The 15,082-nt window shown below is 39.0% G+C and overlaps 1 protein-coding gene across 1 annotated transcript in view; it reads left to right on the top strand.

Annotated features, from left to right (window-relative positions):
* The first annotated feature begins 1,208 nt into the window (after positions 1-1,208).
* Positions 1,209-15,082, top strand: part of ACBD3 (acyl-CoA binding domain containing 3) — a 34,533-nt gene continuing 20,659 nt past the window's right edge. Inside the window, exon 1 of the mRNA XM_030868464.3 lies at positions 1,209-1,537. Coding sequence (XP_030724324.1) covers positions 1,252-1,537 — 286 coding nt within the window. The 5' untranslated portion in view covers positions 1,209-1,251. The remainder of the gene's footprint in view (positions 1,538-15,082) is intronic.

The following is a 15,082-nucleotide window of genomic DNA, read 5'->3' as shown; positions in this document are numbered from 1 at the left end:
ATCTTAATGGAGGAGATTCTGTCTTAACATAGCAGATAAATCTTGTCCTGAAAATCGCTGGAGATCCAGTAAAAACCAGGCAGAAAATTGCCATTGAAGCAGCCAGACAGTCCTGAAATATTATAGCTCATATGTGAGAGAAACTTGACACGTTTTCCCAAATTTGACAATAACCCTAAAAAAATACACAGTAATTCAGTAATAAGTTGTGAAGCTAAAATTTATAAGCAATTAATAATAAAAAAAGAAAGGATCACCATGCTAAAGACTGATTTCTCTATTTTCCTTATAGAAAACATTACAAAATAATTATCATAGGAAAAGCTGATCAAAAGTATACAGCCAAAAAGTGTGGGGAAAATTATCGTAACTGTTGCCCATAAAGTCTAGGAACACAGATAAATATACATAATGTTGTCAAGAGCTTTTTCAATCTTTAAAAAATAAATAAAATAATTATGTTCTGGATTTTTGGACGCCCTGTAGAAGTGTGTCAGGCAGTTAATAAAAATTTTATGGTTATCTGTGTGATGTTTGTGAGTTTTGTTAACTTTTCAAAATGTCACTTCTGAGTTCTTTCTCATTCTAAATATATATTCACTTTCCTACGTTTCTGCTCGTAATTTTTGTGTTTTTTACTTAATGACGGCCCCACAAATTGTAGGAGCTTCAGTTCCCGAAAAAACCAGGATGTGCCCTTCCACGACAGTCTCAGAAGCCACGGAATTTCTCTGCAGCCTCAGTTTCTTCTTAAAAAAAAAAAAAGGCATTTGCTCGGCATTTCCTTAGAACTGCCAGAGTTCCGCCAACCACACAACTCTCTACCAATGCGGAGGGTCTGACCGGAGGGGTAGGGAGCTCACCAGCAGTCACCCTCCCGTCACAGACCTTACTCGGGGTCCTTCTGACCCCGCTCGGCCCCTCCCCTGCCGGACACCGCGAGCCGCCGGAAAGAACGGCGGGGCGGGGGCCGCTGGGCTGTAGTACCCTCCCTCCGGGAGGAAAGAGGGCAGGAGGGGGACCGGGTGAAGGTGGGCACGGGGCGCTCGGGACCCGCGGGGCTAGGGGTCGGAGCGAGTGGTGGCAGAGCGGGGCCGACCGACGGATCGGGGGGGCGGGGCACCATGCCCGGGAGCCCTAGATTCTACTCAGCGGCGGAAGTTCCGGTGTCGGTAGGCGGAGGTCAGAGGTCAGCAGGAAGTCGATACGTGGCCACCGCCTGTCCCCGCCGAGGAGGCGCAGCAGGCGGAGATGGCGGCGGTGCTGAACGCAGAGCGACTCGAGGTGTCCGTCGACGGGCTCACACTAAGCCCGGACCCGGAGGAGCGGCCCGGCGCGGAGGGCGCCCCGCTGCTGCCGCCGCCGCTGCCGCCGCCCTCGCCTCCCGGGTCTCGCCAGGGCCCGGGCGCCGCAGGGGAGCAGCCGGAGCCCGGGGAGGCGGCGGCTGGGGGCGCGGCGGAGGAGGCGCGGCGGCTGGAGCAGCGCTGGGGCTTCGGCCTGGAGGAGCTGTATGGCCTGGCGCTGCGCTTCTTCAAAGGTGAGCCGAGCAGGCCCCACCCCCGCCGCCTCTGCCCCGCCCCGGGGAGACTGGACCCGTCTCGTCCTCACCCACCCGTGCGGGACCGCGGTGACCGGAGCTGGGCTCTGTCCTTGGGGTTACCCGAAGTTTGTCACTACCCGCTTGGCCACTAGGTCCCACCCGTAGGGGCCTGGAACCTTGGTTTATTAGTCCGGGTCCCGCCTCCCCGAGGTTACCGGGGCATCTTACCTGACTTAGCTTCTCGGTTTTCCAGGAGCCTGGGTGGAAGAATGAGCCATCTCTCTCTCTTTCCCAGAGGTTCCCGTTCTGGGATTTTTTTTTTTTTTTTAACTGTCGCATTCCTTTTCCTGTTTGTTATGGCTTGGCACGTCAGAACCACCGATTTTTGCCCTTTTTCCACAGTGGAAATCTTTTCATGGGTTTCATATATATACTTTCCATTCATTCTGGAGAGCTTAGGACTTGATCACCTGGCAGTACTGATGTGGCAGAGAGAAAGAAGTAAAGTATTAATCCCCCTTGGCTTGTCAAACTCTGAAGAGAAGGGATGCTCACTATGTAACTAGTAACTTCTAGATCGTTAAAATTTTACCTTATAAGCAATGTCCAAGAGTGAATTCTCAGATTAAGGTCTAAAAGTACCCTCTGTACTTCTCACAGAATTAATTGTAATAAATCTTGTCTTAGAGCTAGATTGTGGTGTGTGGGTTTTTTTTTTTTTTTTTTTTTGGTTTTTTTAATTGGGTGACACCACGTAGTCAGATGGTGGTGGTACCAGTCACATGACCTTGTCAGTGGGAAAAACTGATGAGAAGAGATACTTAGATCTTCTGGGGTAGATGAGCAAGGAGAAACATCAGCAAATGAAACTTTAGACGTGGTTGCTAGGTTCCATATACATTCCAGAACAGCATATTTATGACACTTTTCCCAGAGGGAGTACCTTTTGGAGTACATATCTTACTAGCTGAAGTTGAGTCGTTGAAAGTAGTGATACATTCGAAAGTTATTTGTTTTCTCTGAAAATGACTCTAATTGTGCAAACTAATGAAAGTCTTTTATAAATTTTCCAGAATATTTGGTCATTCCCCTTCATTGCATTTTTTATTAAAAAGTTTACCCTTGAAATATTCATCGTCATTGCATGATGAGTTCAGCTCTCCGTGCCAGCTTGGGGAATTGGTAATGGCTAATGGGTTTTGGATCACTTGACCCTTAGGTCACTGGCTTGAATTTAGAGTTTCCTGAGGTGATGATACCACTTATGTAAAAATCTGGTGGTTTCTGTACAATTCATATAACTACATTTTACTTAAAATTTTTATTCTTGGAACTTACTTTTCCGGTGTACAATAAGATTAAAGTATATTGTAGCAGAATAACATGTAAGAATAGAAAAGAATGAACTTCTTATACTAACTTTCACCATATAACTAACAAAAAAAATAAATGGATAATTTTATCTTCTGAGTCTGTCTTATTTGAAAATGGTAGTAATGTCTTCTTTGAAAGATTAAAACACTCTTCCCCCCCATTATTTATTTATTTATTTTGGCTGTGTTGGGTCTTCGTTGCTGCAGGCGGGCTTTCTCTAGTTGCGGCGAGAGGGGGCTACTCTTCCTTGTGGTGTGCGGGCTTTTCATTGAGGTGGCTTCTCTTTGTTGCAGAGCACAGGCTCTAGGTGCACGGGCTTCAGCAGTTGTGGCTCGCGGACCCTAGAGCGCAGGCTCAGTAGTTGTGGCGCACAGGCTTAGTTGCTCCGCGGCGTGTGGGATCTTCCCAGACCAGAGCTCGAACCCATGTCCCCTGCGTTGGCAGGCAGATTCTTAACCACTGCGCCACCAGGGAAGTCCCTAAAACACTCTTAATGTGCAGTAAATTTAGCATTGCTTGGGAGTCAGGAAGCTCTGGATTCCTTTTTTTGGGCTGTGCCGCGCAGCCTGCAAGATCCCAGTTCCCCGACCAGGGATTGAACCCGGGTCACGGTAGTGAAAGCGCCAAGTCCTAACCACTGGACCTCCAGGGAATCCCTCTGGATTCTATTTACCATGTACTCCTAGACAATTAACTTTTGTCTTCCAGACTCAGTTTGTTTATATATAGAGATATAATATGGCTGGATTAAATGAAATTTGACATCTCAGATTTAAGGTTTAGTGCTCTAAACCTAACATTATCTTAACATGTTTGTTGAGTGGTAGGATTCCTAGGGGAACCTGTAATTTGGGACCTAGTTATCAGTCACCTTAAAGAAAAAAGCTACATTGATAGTTATGATTTACTAAGTTCCTAAGTTAATCTCTCAAAGCAATATCCAAGTACTTAAAAGGAGAAATAACAGTCTAGCAATCAAAAGCTCCCTTTCTGCATGGATCATTACATGTTAGCAATGAAGAAGCTATTAGTATATGAGGTTCCTGAGTTGGGGTTGGGGGGGAAGGATCTAAAAACAGTCAGAAGAATTATGGAAAGTAGGGTGAGTCGAGTGTTGTCTGCCTTTGTTTTAATGTGTGAATTTTTCCAGCATAATACTTGGCATTTTTATCAGTCTTGCAAGGACTTTAATAAATCACTATTTTGTGGTTTTGTATCTCACATGAATTAGAAATAACATTACACTTTATCTTTTACTGTGGAATAAATATGAATCTTGAAAGCATGGGTATCTTTTTCCATTGAAAATAACTTGGATTGGGAATTAGGAACCCTGTTTCTCATTCTATCCCTGTCACAGTGATCATAGGCCAGTGACTGAACCCATTGTGTCAATTAGCTAACCCTCTTAGTTTTTGAAGATAAAAGTAAAATAATAGATGAAAATACTGGAAAATGTAAGTTAGCATTTTACCATCTAAGCTCCAGACATTGTTGAGTCCTTATTATGGATCAAGTTTTATATAAGGTTACCACTGTAAATGAATAGTATATTCCCTTTTGCTATTATGGAACTTAGAGTCCAAAAGAGGAGTTAAAGACCCAGTGGCAACTGCAATACAATGTGGAGGATCCAGAGAGCAAATGCCATTCCAGAGAAGGGGGAAGGCCAAGAGCCATGAAAGGGCAAGACGTGTGTCGGGGAAATGGCAAATAGAAAGTAGGTACTGTAGTTTGATGGAGAGAGCTGGGAAGGTAAGTTGGTGTCAGATCCGTGGAAGGACTGGAATGCTATTGTAAATAGCCTTTTTGACAGCAGACAGTGAGGAACCATTGAAGGTTTTTAAAAGGAGGAGCAAAGTTGCCCAGTTCTACTTTAGGAAGATTAAGCTGGTTTCCTTATCTCTTTAGGTTAAGGAATGAATCAGCTGGCTTTATTGTAGCCTTTATACTTCTTGGATAGAGTTAACCTGGGGAGTTGTGTTTCAGTTTTTAGAGTTCTTGGGGGTGAGTTTTTCCTTCTCTAATTGTTGCCTCACTCCATTAAGCTGGTAGATGGTTGCATTAATTTAAAATTCCAGAGTGATAATTGCCACCAGTTATTGAGCAGATGTTCACTAAATATCAGGTACTATTTTGAGAGCTGTATGTATACTGTTTTGTGTAATCCTCTACAAGCCCTTCAATGGGGGTGTTATCCTGGTTTCTTAGTTGAGAAACTTGCCCTATAGGCCCGTTAGTTACCAGTAGTAAGAGGCAGAGTGGGTCCTGGGTCTGTCTGATTCCAAAGGCAGTTCTTCCCACTATAGGAGATGAAAAGCAAATAGGAACCTTGCTTTTTGATGGTGTTCCTAGGAAAATATTCAAAACTACCTACCTTGTTGCCTTACCACGTTTTAGAACTTCTTTAATATATTTGCTTGAAAATATTAAGAGCTAATGGAAAGATATTGTTTTTCTGCTCATGGTCACTTTATCGAGAATCTCTTCAGAGATCTGGAAAGGTAAAGTGTGGGAGAATCATCTGCTCTAAATTCCTACATAACATTGTTACCCAGTTTCCAATTTTGGTTGTTATGAAAAAATCCCTTCCAAAGGACTGAAGTAAATGTGCCCATCAAAAATATTGATAAATGCTAAATCTCATTGCTACTAATACATTATTAGACCTTTTGAGAGGCCTGCATTTAGCCAACATAATGATTGTGTTTTACTCTTGGTAAATTGAAAATGGATGTGTGATTCATTAGCAATTGAAAAATGGTAATATTCTAATTGTCTTTCCTTCACTGTAATACTTTTCCTCACATGCTATTTGGTTTGGGGTACAGCTTAAATAAGAAAGAAAAGATAAATGCTTCTTTCCCATTATTAGGTTTCAAAATAATGAGTTGTCTCCCTTAGCAGCCTCAAAAGGTGCCAGTTTTCAAAATGTTATATACTCATGCATGTAAACCTTTTTTTTTTTTTTTTTTTTTTACTTAGGCTCTTATTATTGAGGCTCAAATTGTATGATCTTTAGCAAGTGGTGGCCTCTTAAGATTGGCTCCTAAGTTCCTTTGACATGACTAGTAGTCTTCTGTAGCTTCCTTGGTATCTGGTATGATGAGATGTTCCAGATTCATCGTATACATTTCCTGCCTCCATAGGAATCAGCCATTTCTCCAAAGAGACATGGTTCCTTTAGTGGGAAGTGGCATTTGAAGAGCCGTAATCTAGGTGTTAGCAGTGGACGCTCATTGCTACTGGACCAGTAGCTCATTGCTACTGGTCGTTATTTCAGTAGACAGATCTAGGGTGTGTGTGTGTGTGAGGGGAGTGATAAGTTTTTGAGGGTGTGATATGTGAAAGGAAGCTGTAGTTGAATTTGGAGGAACTTAAGTCTAGGACTCAGTTTCTCTGTGGAATTGTTAATGAATTTCCACTAGCATTGCTGTAGATTACACTGTGTTACGTTGCTGATAGCAGAGAAGCAATCATATGTACATACTGAATAGTTCCATTTCCTTTTGTCCTCTTGAAACATATGCATCTCCAAGAACTTTTATAAATGGCTCCATTAATGTTTTAAAATACTGTACAACTGTAATTTATTCTTTGGTAACATAATAATTAGTGTGCGCCTCCTGGACTTAAGTGGACTAGCTTCAGATAAATTCAAGTTTAATTGTTACTATTGAATATCTATTAAATTTTGAGTTTATTTTTCCCTTCTTTATTGTCTTTATCTTTAGGTATACATGTATAGCGTAGGAGGATGTAATAGACCTAAGAGACACTTATAAGAAAGAAAATTATAGCCGCCAAGAATAGTAATGCCTTTTAAACATCTGCTTTTTTAATTTGCTATTTCATATTAGATTTGAGCTGAACTAAAATTTTCCTTTGAATACTGGATTCAAGGATATGTTTATATATGTGTATTTTTTGTATATATTTTTGTATATGTGTATATTTTAGTGTAACTGATTTAACATTTGCCTGAGGCCTCCCCTTTATTTACTGCACGTGCAGAAAAGTATATAAATCATAAATGGTGCTTGATGAATTTTTACAAAGTGAGTACACTTTGGTAACCAACAACCAGAAGGAGGTAATGTTTACTGTTATCAGTTAGCTAAAACGAGAGCTACTCTGGCTCAGTATTTAGGAAGTTGAGTTCTGGAGTGAACACTACCTGGGGTACTTTTTCCTAGTTTTGCCACTCAGTTGTTTAAAATCTGCCTTCCTTTACTCAAATTGTTGTAAGAATTATAAGAATTGTGTGTGTGTGTGTATATATATATATAAACTCTTAGCAGAGTACCTAGCAATTGGTATTCTGTGACTGCTTATGTTGTTAAAGAGGAGAGATTACCAAGAATTTATTAGAGAGTGTGTTGAATTTATGGGGGGGAGATCAACTTTTATTAAGCACTTTGTACATGCTAGACAGTTTCCAGAGTTTCATACTCAACTCAGAAATACTGCATTTATTATACTTTATTATAAGTAGTATAAGAATGTATCAGTTTATTTCTCAATTGAACATGGACGAGATGTGGTTTTAATTTTAATATTTCTAGAAGATGGATTTTATTCAAAGTGTATTCTCTGCCAGGCAACAGTGATAGGGCCATGAAAGAAAACAGATTTGAGCTTAGGCTGCTTTGGGGGAAATTCTGTATCTGCAATGAGAGAAGGGGGAGGTGGTCCTGCTATCTTCCACACAGTTCAGACAGTCCCTGGATACTGCTTTCAGTTTGAGGCATCATTCTTTAGGGTTAAAGACAAAATGGAGCTCATTCAGAAGAGAGCAACTTGTATAGTGTGGGAATTCGAATCCCTGCCATCATTATTATAATAGCTGCTGTTTAATGAGTGTCTGCTCTACTCAGGCACTGTATCAAGACTTTGGAACACATTATTTCTAACCCTCACAAGAAATGTGAGAAGTTATTATCTCCATTTTATTGATAGCAAAACTGAGGCTAAGAAAGGTTATCTGTGTCTGTGTTATATACTTAGTATAATAGCAGAGCTGGGTCTTTAGGAGGTATGTATGAGTGAATAAGCTGGGAATATTTAGCCTAAAGAATAGAGAACTCAGGGCAAATATGATGTACAGTATTTTGTGGCTTTTTTTGAGGTCTGATCTGTTAGATGTGTTTTATTTAATGCCAAGGACTAGAAATAGACCCTGTGGATAAAATTGAGACAGATCTACTCAGAATAAAGACCTAAAATAAAAATCACAGCTATCCAAACATGGAATAGGCTGTTTGACACAATGAATTCCCATCACCAGGAAGTGTTCAAGCATACGTTAGCAGTAACTAGGTGGGTATGCTTTGATTTCTTTATCTTAATCTTTTATGTATCTACTTCAGGTTTTTTCTTTGTTGTTACCGTGCGGCTTATATAATACAGTTATACTATAAAGTACTATACTGTAGTATAAAAATATAGGTTAAACTGATGACTTCCATAGCATACAGTAACTCTATTCTTTCACTTCTCCCTCCCTCACATTTTAGACTATTGATGTTACAATATACACCTTTTTATATAGTGTGTCCAGTAACAAATTATTGTAGAGCAAGTGGTTATGTAGAGAGGATTTGAACTTTGGTTGTGCAGTTCAGTCGTCTATCTTTAATATCCTTTCCAACCCATAGATTTTATTGGCTTTCATTTCATCAAATAAAGGCTAGAAGGAACATTGAAATAATTTGTTACCTTCCTCTATCTTCACCTCCAGAGAGAAGAGAAAAATATTTCTCAGTAAACTTACTCTGACAGTTGACATGTGAGACTAATAACTTTTTGTTTAATTAATTTCAGATGGAAGGGTAATCTTTCAGAGCTTTGGGCTTGGTAACTGTGATTATAACGCTATTATCAAATTATTCATGCTGTCTTACTAGAACTGTAAAGTTAGATACTTACGAATTTAATAGAAATGTAATCTAGAAGCCATTTCTCTCTTTATTGGGAAAATGTGTTACCACAAATTTAGTGGCTTAAAGCAACACATACTGTTTTATAGTTCTGGAGGTTAGAAGCTCAAAATGGGTCTCACGGGGTTAGAATCCAGGTGTCAGCAGAGCTCTGTTCCTTCTGGAGGCTCTAGGGGAGAATCTGTTGCCTTTTCCAGCTTCGGGAGGCCAGCTGCATGCTTTGGCTTGTGGCCCCTTCCTCCATCTTCAAAGCTAGCAGCATAACATCTTCAAATCTCCGTCTGACTCTTCTTGCTCTCCCTCCATTTATAAGGACTCTTGTGATTACTTTGGGCCCACGTGGGTAGTCCAGAATAAGGTCAGCTGCAATCTTAATTCCCCTTTTTCCTGTAACCTAACATATTCACTGGGATATAGATTCTGAGGATTAGATGTGGATATCTTTGGGGGGGTAGTATTACTATGCCTACCACATGTTATAATGTCTTCTGAGCTGATTACTGAAATTGAGCATATGAGTTTACTCCTTTTACCTTTTTATCAAAGTGAAAACCAAGGCAATTTGAAAGGTCAAGTTGTGCTATAAAATTTATAAGGAAAAATAGCCAACTCGGTCTCTCTTTTTTCCCATCTCCAAGACCTTCTCCCCCAAGGCAACCACTTTCCATTATTTTAACTGTTTCTTCTGGTATTTGTCTCCATTTTCCTGCTGCTTCTTTTAATTTATTAATTATTATTATTTAAATATTTATTTATTTGGCAGCATCAGGTCTTACTTGTGGCACGAGGGATCTAGTTCCCTGACCAGGGATCAAACCCAGGCTCCCTGCACTGGGAATGTGGAGTCTGGACCACTAGGGAAGTCCCTGCTTCTTTAATTTAAAAAAAAAAAAGAGAGAAAGAAAGAAAACGAAAAAAGTAGCTTATACATGTATGCCTCTCTCTTCCTTCTTCCCAAATTCTTAATTTTATAATATCACATTTGTGATTAAATCAGTGTCAGTTGTTTCTATTTGTGTTATTCATACCTGAGACAGATCTTGCACTTTGATTATATTTTGGTTCTCATGCAAACTCTTTGTCTTTTGTGTAGTTAGAGGTAATTATCATTTTTTTCTCTGTCCTCAGGTAAACTCTTTTTTTTAAGAGACATCTCTCCTAGATATCCTTAAATTTTTGATTCAGTCTTAGCTTTCTACCTTGTGAGTCTCCGCCCACTGTCATCCTGAAAATTACCTTCAACTCTCTGTGGTGTTGGAATTCCTTCTCCTGGAATTCCTTATTTTCTTTCAGACTTTCTCTTTTCCTGTTGGAAATTTCTTTCAGCCTTTTTTTTTCCCCCATGTTGGGAGCTTTCTCAAATGTCCGGTGATCCTTGGGTATTCATTCTTGTTAAAGGGTGAGGCACTGGAGAGCCAATTGTAACCTTGAGTACAAGCTTTTATTGTAGGTAATGAGGCAGAAGTTTCATCGGGGAACCCTCGACATCAGTGTCTTTCAAACTAGTACGTGTAAGTCTTTTATTTTGTGCCAGTTTTTCATGAAAATATTCCTGTCTCCTGCCTGGAGTGTATGAATCTAGTTGGCCAGCATTTAGGCACTAGACAGGAGAAGGGAGGGTGGGTGGAAGTTGTTTACCATTTACCAGCGTAACTTTCATTTCATTTCTCTTTTTAGTCCTGCAGTTCACTCTCAGGCTGGTGTTCTCCTACCTGGAGTATCTGTGATTCGTGTTCTCTAGTGTACACATCCAGACCTCTGCTAAGTAGGGGCAAGGTAGCCATCTGCCTGCTTGGGATTGCCAAACAAAATGGGAGGTAGGGGTACCTGCTTTTTAGATAGTTTTTATTTATATACATATATATATGTGTGTGTGTATTTATTTGTTTGTTTGTTTTACTTCCTGGCCACGCCCCGAGGCATGTGGGATCTTAGTTCCCCAACCAAGAACGAATCCGAGCCCCCTGTATTAGAAGCGTGGAGTCTTAACCACTGGACTGCCAGGGAGGTCCCTAGATAGTTTTTAAACCAAAACCCCTGTTTTTATCTAGACTTCAGCTTTTAAAGAACCTGGTACCTTCAATTCCCGAGCCTTTCCAGGGTTCTCTGAATTGGCTTCCTTTTTCCTTTTAGTGGGGTTTCATTGAGGATCAGATGTAATTGTGTGTGTTCAGTTCACCATGTTTAACTGGAAGTTGAATTTTATGTTTTCAATCCTTTTAATTATATTCGAATTTTTAAAATATTTAGAAATCATTTGGCTTTTGCATTTATTTCTTCCTTTAGTCCAGGGTCAGTAAACATTTTCAGTAAAGGGGCAGATAGTAAATATTTTAGGCATTAAGGACCGTATATGGTCTGTGTTCATATTCTTTGTTTTTTGTTTGTCTATTTCTGCTTGTTGTTTAACAATTCTTAAAAAAGATAAAAAACATTCTTAGCTCACAGGCCTTAAAAAACAACTGTGGGCAGAATTGGTCTAGTTTGCCAATCCCTGCTTTAGTCTGTCTCCTTTAGGTAAAATAGATTTTTAACCTGACTTTTGGTCTTCAATTTTATAGAAAATAAACTTTTTAATATAATTGTTGCTGGACAGATGCCAACAAGTGATCCCTTTTAGTCCATTTGATTGAAAGTGGCTAGCTCTGTACGCACGCTTCTCCAGGTAGTAGCGATGGTCATTTCCTGCCTTTCATTGATGTGTTTTCACACACTTGCATCTGAAAAATAGCTCTGCCGCTTCTTTCCAGCATAATTTATATTTGTCTTTTTTTGTTGCCATAGAAAGTGCTTTTCCAAATTGATTGAATTTAATGACTTTGTACTAATTAACTCTGTAAGTGCAGGGACCGAGGATGATGCCTCTTCCTTACTGGCAGGACTGAAAGAGCTTTCCTTTGGGAATATGGTCTTGGCTAAAGATCTTTGAGTTTCAGCAAGGCTTTTCTGTCTGTTGCAGTTATGGTAGTTATAACTTCTTTCCTGCTAACTACGTTTAATGCCCTTGGAACCAGAAATAATTTTAGGAGAGGGAATTCCCTGGCTGTTCAGTGGTTGGGACTTGGTGCTTTCACTGCCAGGGCCTGGGTTCGATCCCTGGTCAGGGAACTAAGATCCCACAAGTCGTGAAACAAGGCCAAGTTAAAAAACAATAATAATAATAAATAAAATATATTTTTTAAAAAAGAAATAATTTAGGAGAAAATTAGTCTCATCTAACGCAGAAAAACTAAATAAAACAAACCTTCGTGGTGTGTGAACTAGAGCCATCTGAAGAGTAGGAGAGAAGTAACTTTTTTGTGATACTATAATAGTCTGCCTAATGATATTGATTGTGAAGGGTTTTCATTTTCTGTTTTCGTTGAAGTTTAGAATGTCAACATGATGTGGGCTGTCCCGTACTAAAGGTGGTTGGGATTCTTAGTATATCCTTCTGGGTTTTGTATATTCCTCAGGAGAGAATAATTGATCTGTTAATCTCGTCCCAAAGGCTGAAAAATAAGTTGCCTTGACTTTTTTTTTTTTTTTTAACATCTTTATTGGGGTATAATTGCTTTACAATGGTGTGTTAGTTTCTGCTTTATAACTGCCTTGACTTTTTAAAAAGGTTTGTTAAAAAAGAAAAAAAGCATATGTGTATTTGATATAAAAGTACATATGCACATTGGAAATCTGTGGAAATAATAAATGAATAAAGAAAAAATCTGTAATCCAATCTTTCAGAAATAATTATTAGTATTAACATTTTGGTGTGTTTCCATTTCTTTGGTTTGTATGTGTGTGTGTGTGTGTGTGTTTAAGACAGATTTAGTTCCCAGCTAGAATAATGATGAATAAATTGAAGATTCAGTAATACGTATTAAAGGAAGGATTATAGCGCAAGTCTTAAAACTAGCAAATGCATAAAAGATTCTATGGAAAGGCCAGTAAAATTCGCAAGATTGGATGTACTGTTTTGCTCATTTTCACAGAACTTGACCTGTACAGTCAGTTTCTTCTTTAGAGAGATTTGTTGGGTGTGGTTTTGGTGTGGTGAGTGCCTGTTTACAAAGCGTGTGCTTAGTGCTGGCGTTCATGGTGGTGAACAAATTTATGTGAGTGCTTGACAGAAACTTACACTTAAAAACATATTCCCCTTCTGAAAAATTAATTCCGTCAGGCATAAAAAGGGCAGATGTTAAAATGACATCCAAAAATCCTGAAACCCCCCCCTCCCTCTGTTGATGAGTCACCTTTTAGGGTCAAGGTTAGCCTAACACCTTGCTGAATAACGGGTACAGTTTCCTTGTTGACTCACCCTCTCCCATGGTCCCCGATTCTAGTTTGAAATAAAGGAGCAAATTTATCACCTCATAAGAAATGGACCCTCCCTCCATTAGAATAACTTTATAGTAGTCATATTTTTAAAATATTTTTTTCATACCCACTAGTCCTATCTGTTAGCTTCAGATCATCTCCCTAAAGCAAATAAGAATTCTTGTGTGTGTATGTTTGAAAATTGCTGTATTACATGACTACTCAGAAAAGTGTTTGGTCTTCCAGTGAATAAAGTTTCCATCTGACTTTATCTTTATTGACGTTTATTTGGGTCAAAGCAACCACTTTCATAGAATTTAGACTTTTTTTTTTTAAAGGAAAAAACAAAACAAAATCTCAGGGATCCTGATTGAACAAAACAAGGAAGTTATATTCTGCTATGCACTCTACCTCCACTGTTTCCCAGGCTCACTACACCTATTTTTTTCTTGAATGACCAGCAGCATATTTTTCTTTTATAAGGCTCAAGATAAAATGAATAGTTAGGTTGATGCCTTTTTGGTTTTAAAAAACAAAAACTTTCTAAATAATAATCTTTCAATTAATAGGCTAAGATCAAGGTTGGAGCTGTTTTTCAGATCATCACTTTTGGGGGAAGTAAGAAGAAAGTTGTCTGTGCTATGTTTCTCTGAGACATAATTAGCATAAGAAAACTTTTGGTGATTAGTATGTACAAAATTAAGGTAGATGGTAAAGGAAGCTTATGGGCATCTTTAAAATTGGAGAAAGGCTTTTTGGTAAAAAATTGCCACTATTGTTTCACATTTTTTAGCACCCTAACATCTTAGAATACGGAGTTCTGATAAGCTAATTTTGTAAGAAAAATCTTAACTGTAATTTTTAAAAAGAAAGATCTATATGTGTAATCACCCATTTTTACATAGTTATAAACCTAGTATCTAATTTTTATTCTACTTATTTAAATTAATACATCATAAATATATTCTCTAAAATGCTAAAAAGCCCTTATATTGTTATTTTAATAGCTGTATAATCTATTCAGTGGATTACTATAAGCATTGCGTTATTGTTGAATAATTAGGTTTTTAATTTTAAATAATGCAGCAGTGAACAGGTATAACACCGTGTTTCTTGCTAAGATAATTGTTCAAGGCTGTATTTAGAAAAGATTCATTGGGAAGTGAATGAAATAAGGAGCACCTCTTTTAGACTTGTTGGGTTTTATTTTTTATTTATTTTTTTTAAATTAACTAATTTATTTATTTTTGGCTCTGTTGGGTCTTCGTTGCCGCACACAGGCTTTCTCTAGTTGTGTCTAGCAGGGGCTACTCTTTGTTGCAGTGCGAGTGGCTTCTCGTTGTGGAGCATGGGCTCTAGGCACATGAGCTTCAGTAGTTGTGGCACACGGGCTCAGTAGTTATGGCTCACAAGCTCTAGAGCACAGGCTCAGTAGTTGTGGCACACAGGCTTAGTTGCTCTGCAGCATGTGGGATCTTCGCGGACCAGGGCTCGAATCCGTGTCGCCTGCATTGGCAGGCGGCTTCTTAACCACTGCGCCACTAGGGAAGTCCCTAGGCTTGTTGTGTTTTACATGAAAGATAATGTAAAGATGTATTTCAGTTTTGTAAGCTCTCATCTGTTTTGCTTTATTTTGATTATATACTATGTTCGAATTAAACGTAACTACTGGCCCAACCTAGAGTTGGAACAAGTCATGTTATTACCTCTGACATAATTTTATTTTTTCCTTAACTCTAAAATAATTGTTCCTTTATCTCAATATAATTTTTAATAATTTGTTTACAGTATATATATACCTGAAATATGCACCTAAACACAATTATATACTGTATTGCCAAGCTATACATTTTTAATTGAGCTCAGTAGTTTGTAAACTGCAGGAGGGCTATGAATCCTCGTGTCTAGCACAATGATTTGCGTACAAGGGCTC

The sequence above is a fragment of the Globicephala melas genome, chromosome 1, assembly GCF_963455315.2.
Source record: "Globicephala melas chromosome 1, mGloMel1.2, whole genome shotgun sequence".
Classification (NCBI taxonomy): domain Eukaryota; kingdom Metazoa; phylum Chordata; class Mammalia; order Artiodactyla; family Delphinidae; genus Globicephala; species Globicephala melas.
The sequence above is the reverse complement of the archived record's forward strand: the minus strand, read 5'-3'. Positions and strand labels throughout refer to the sequence as shown.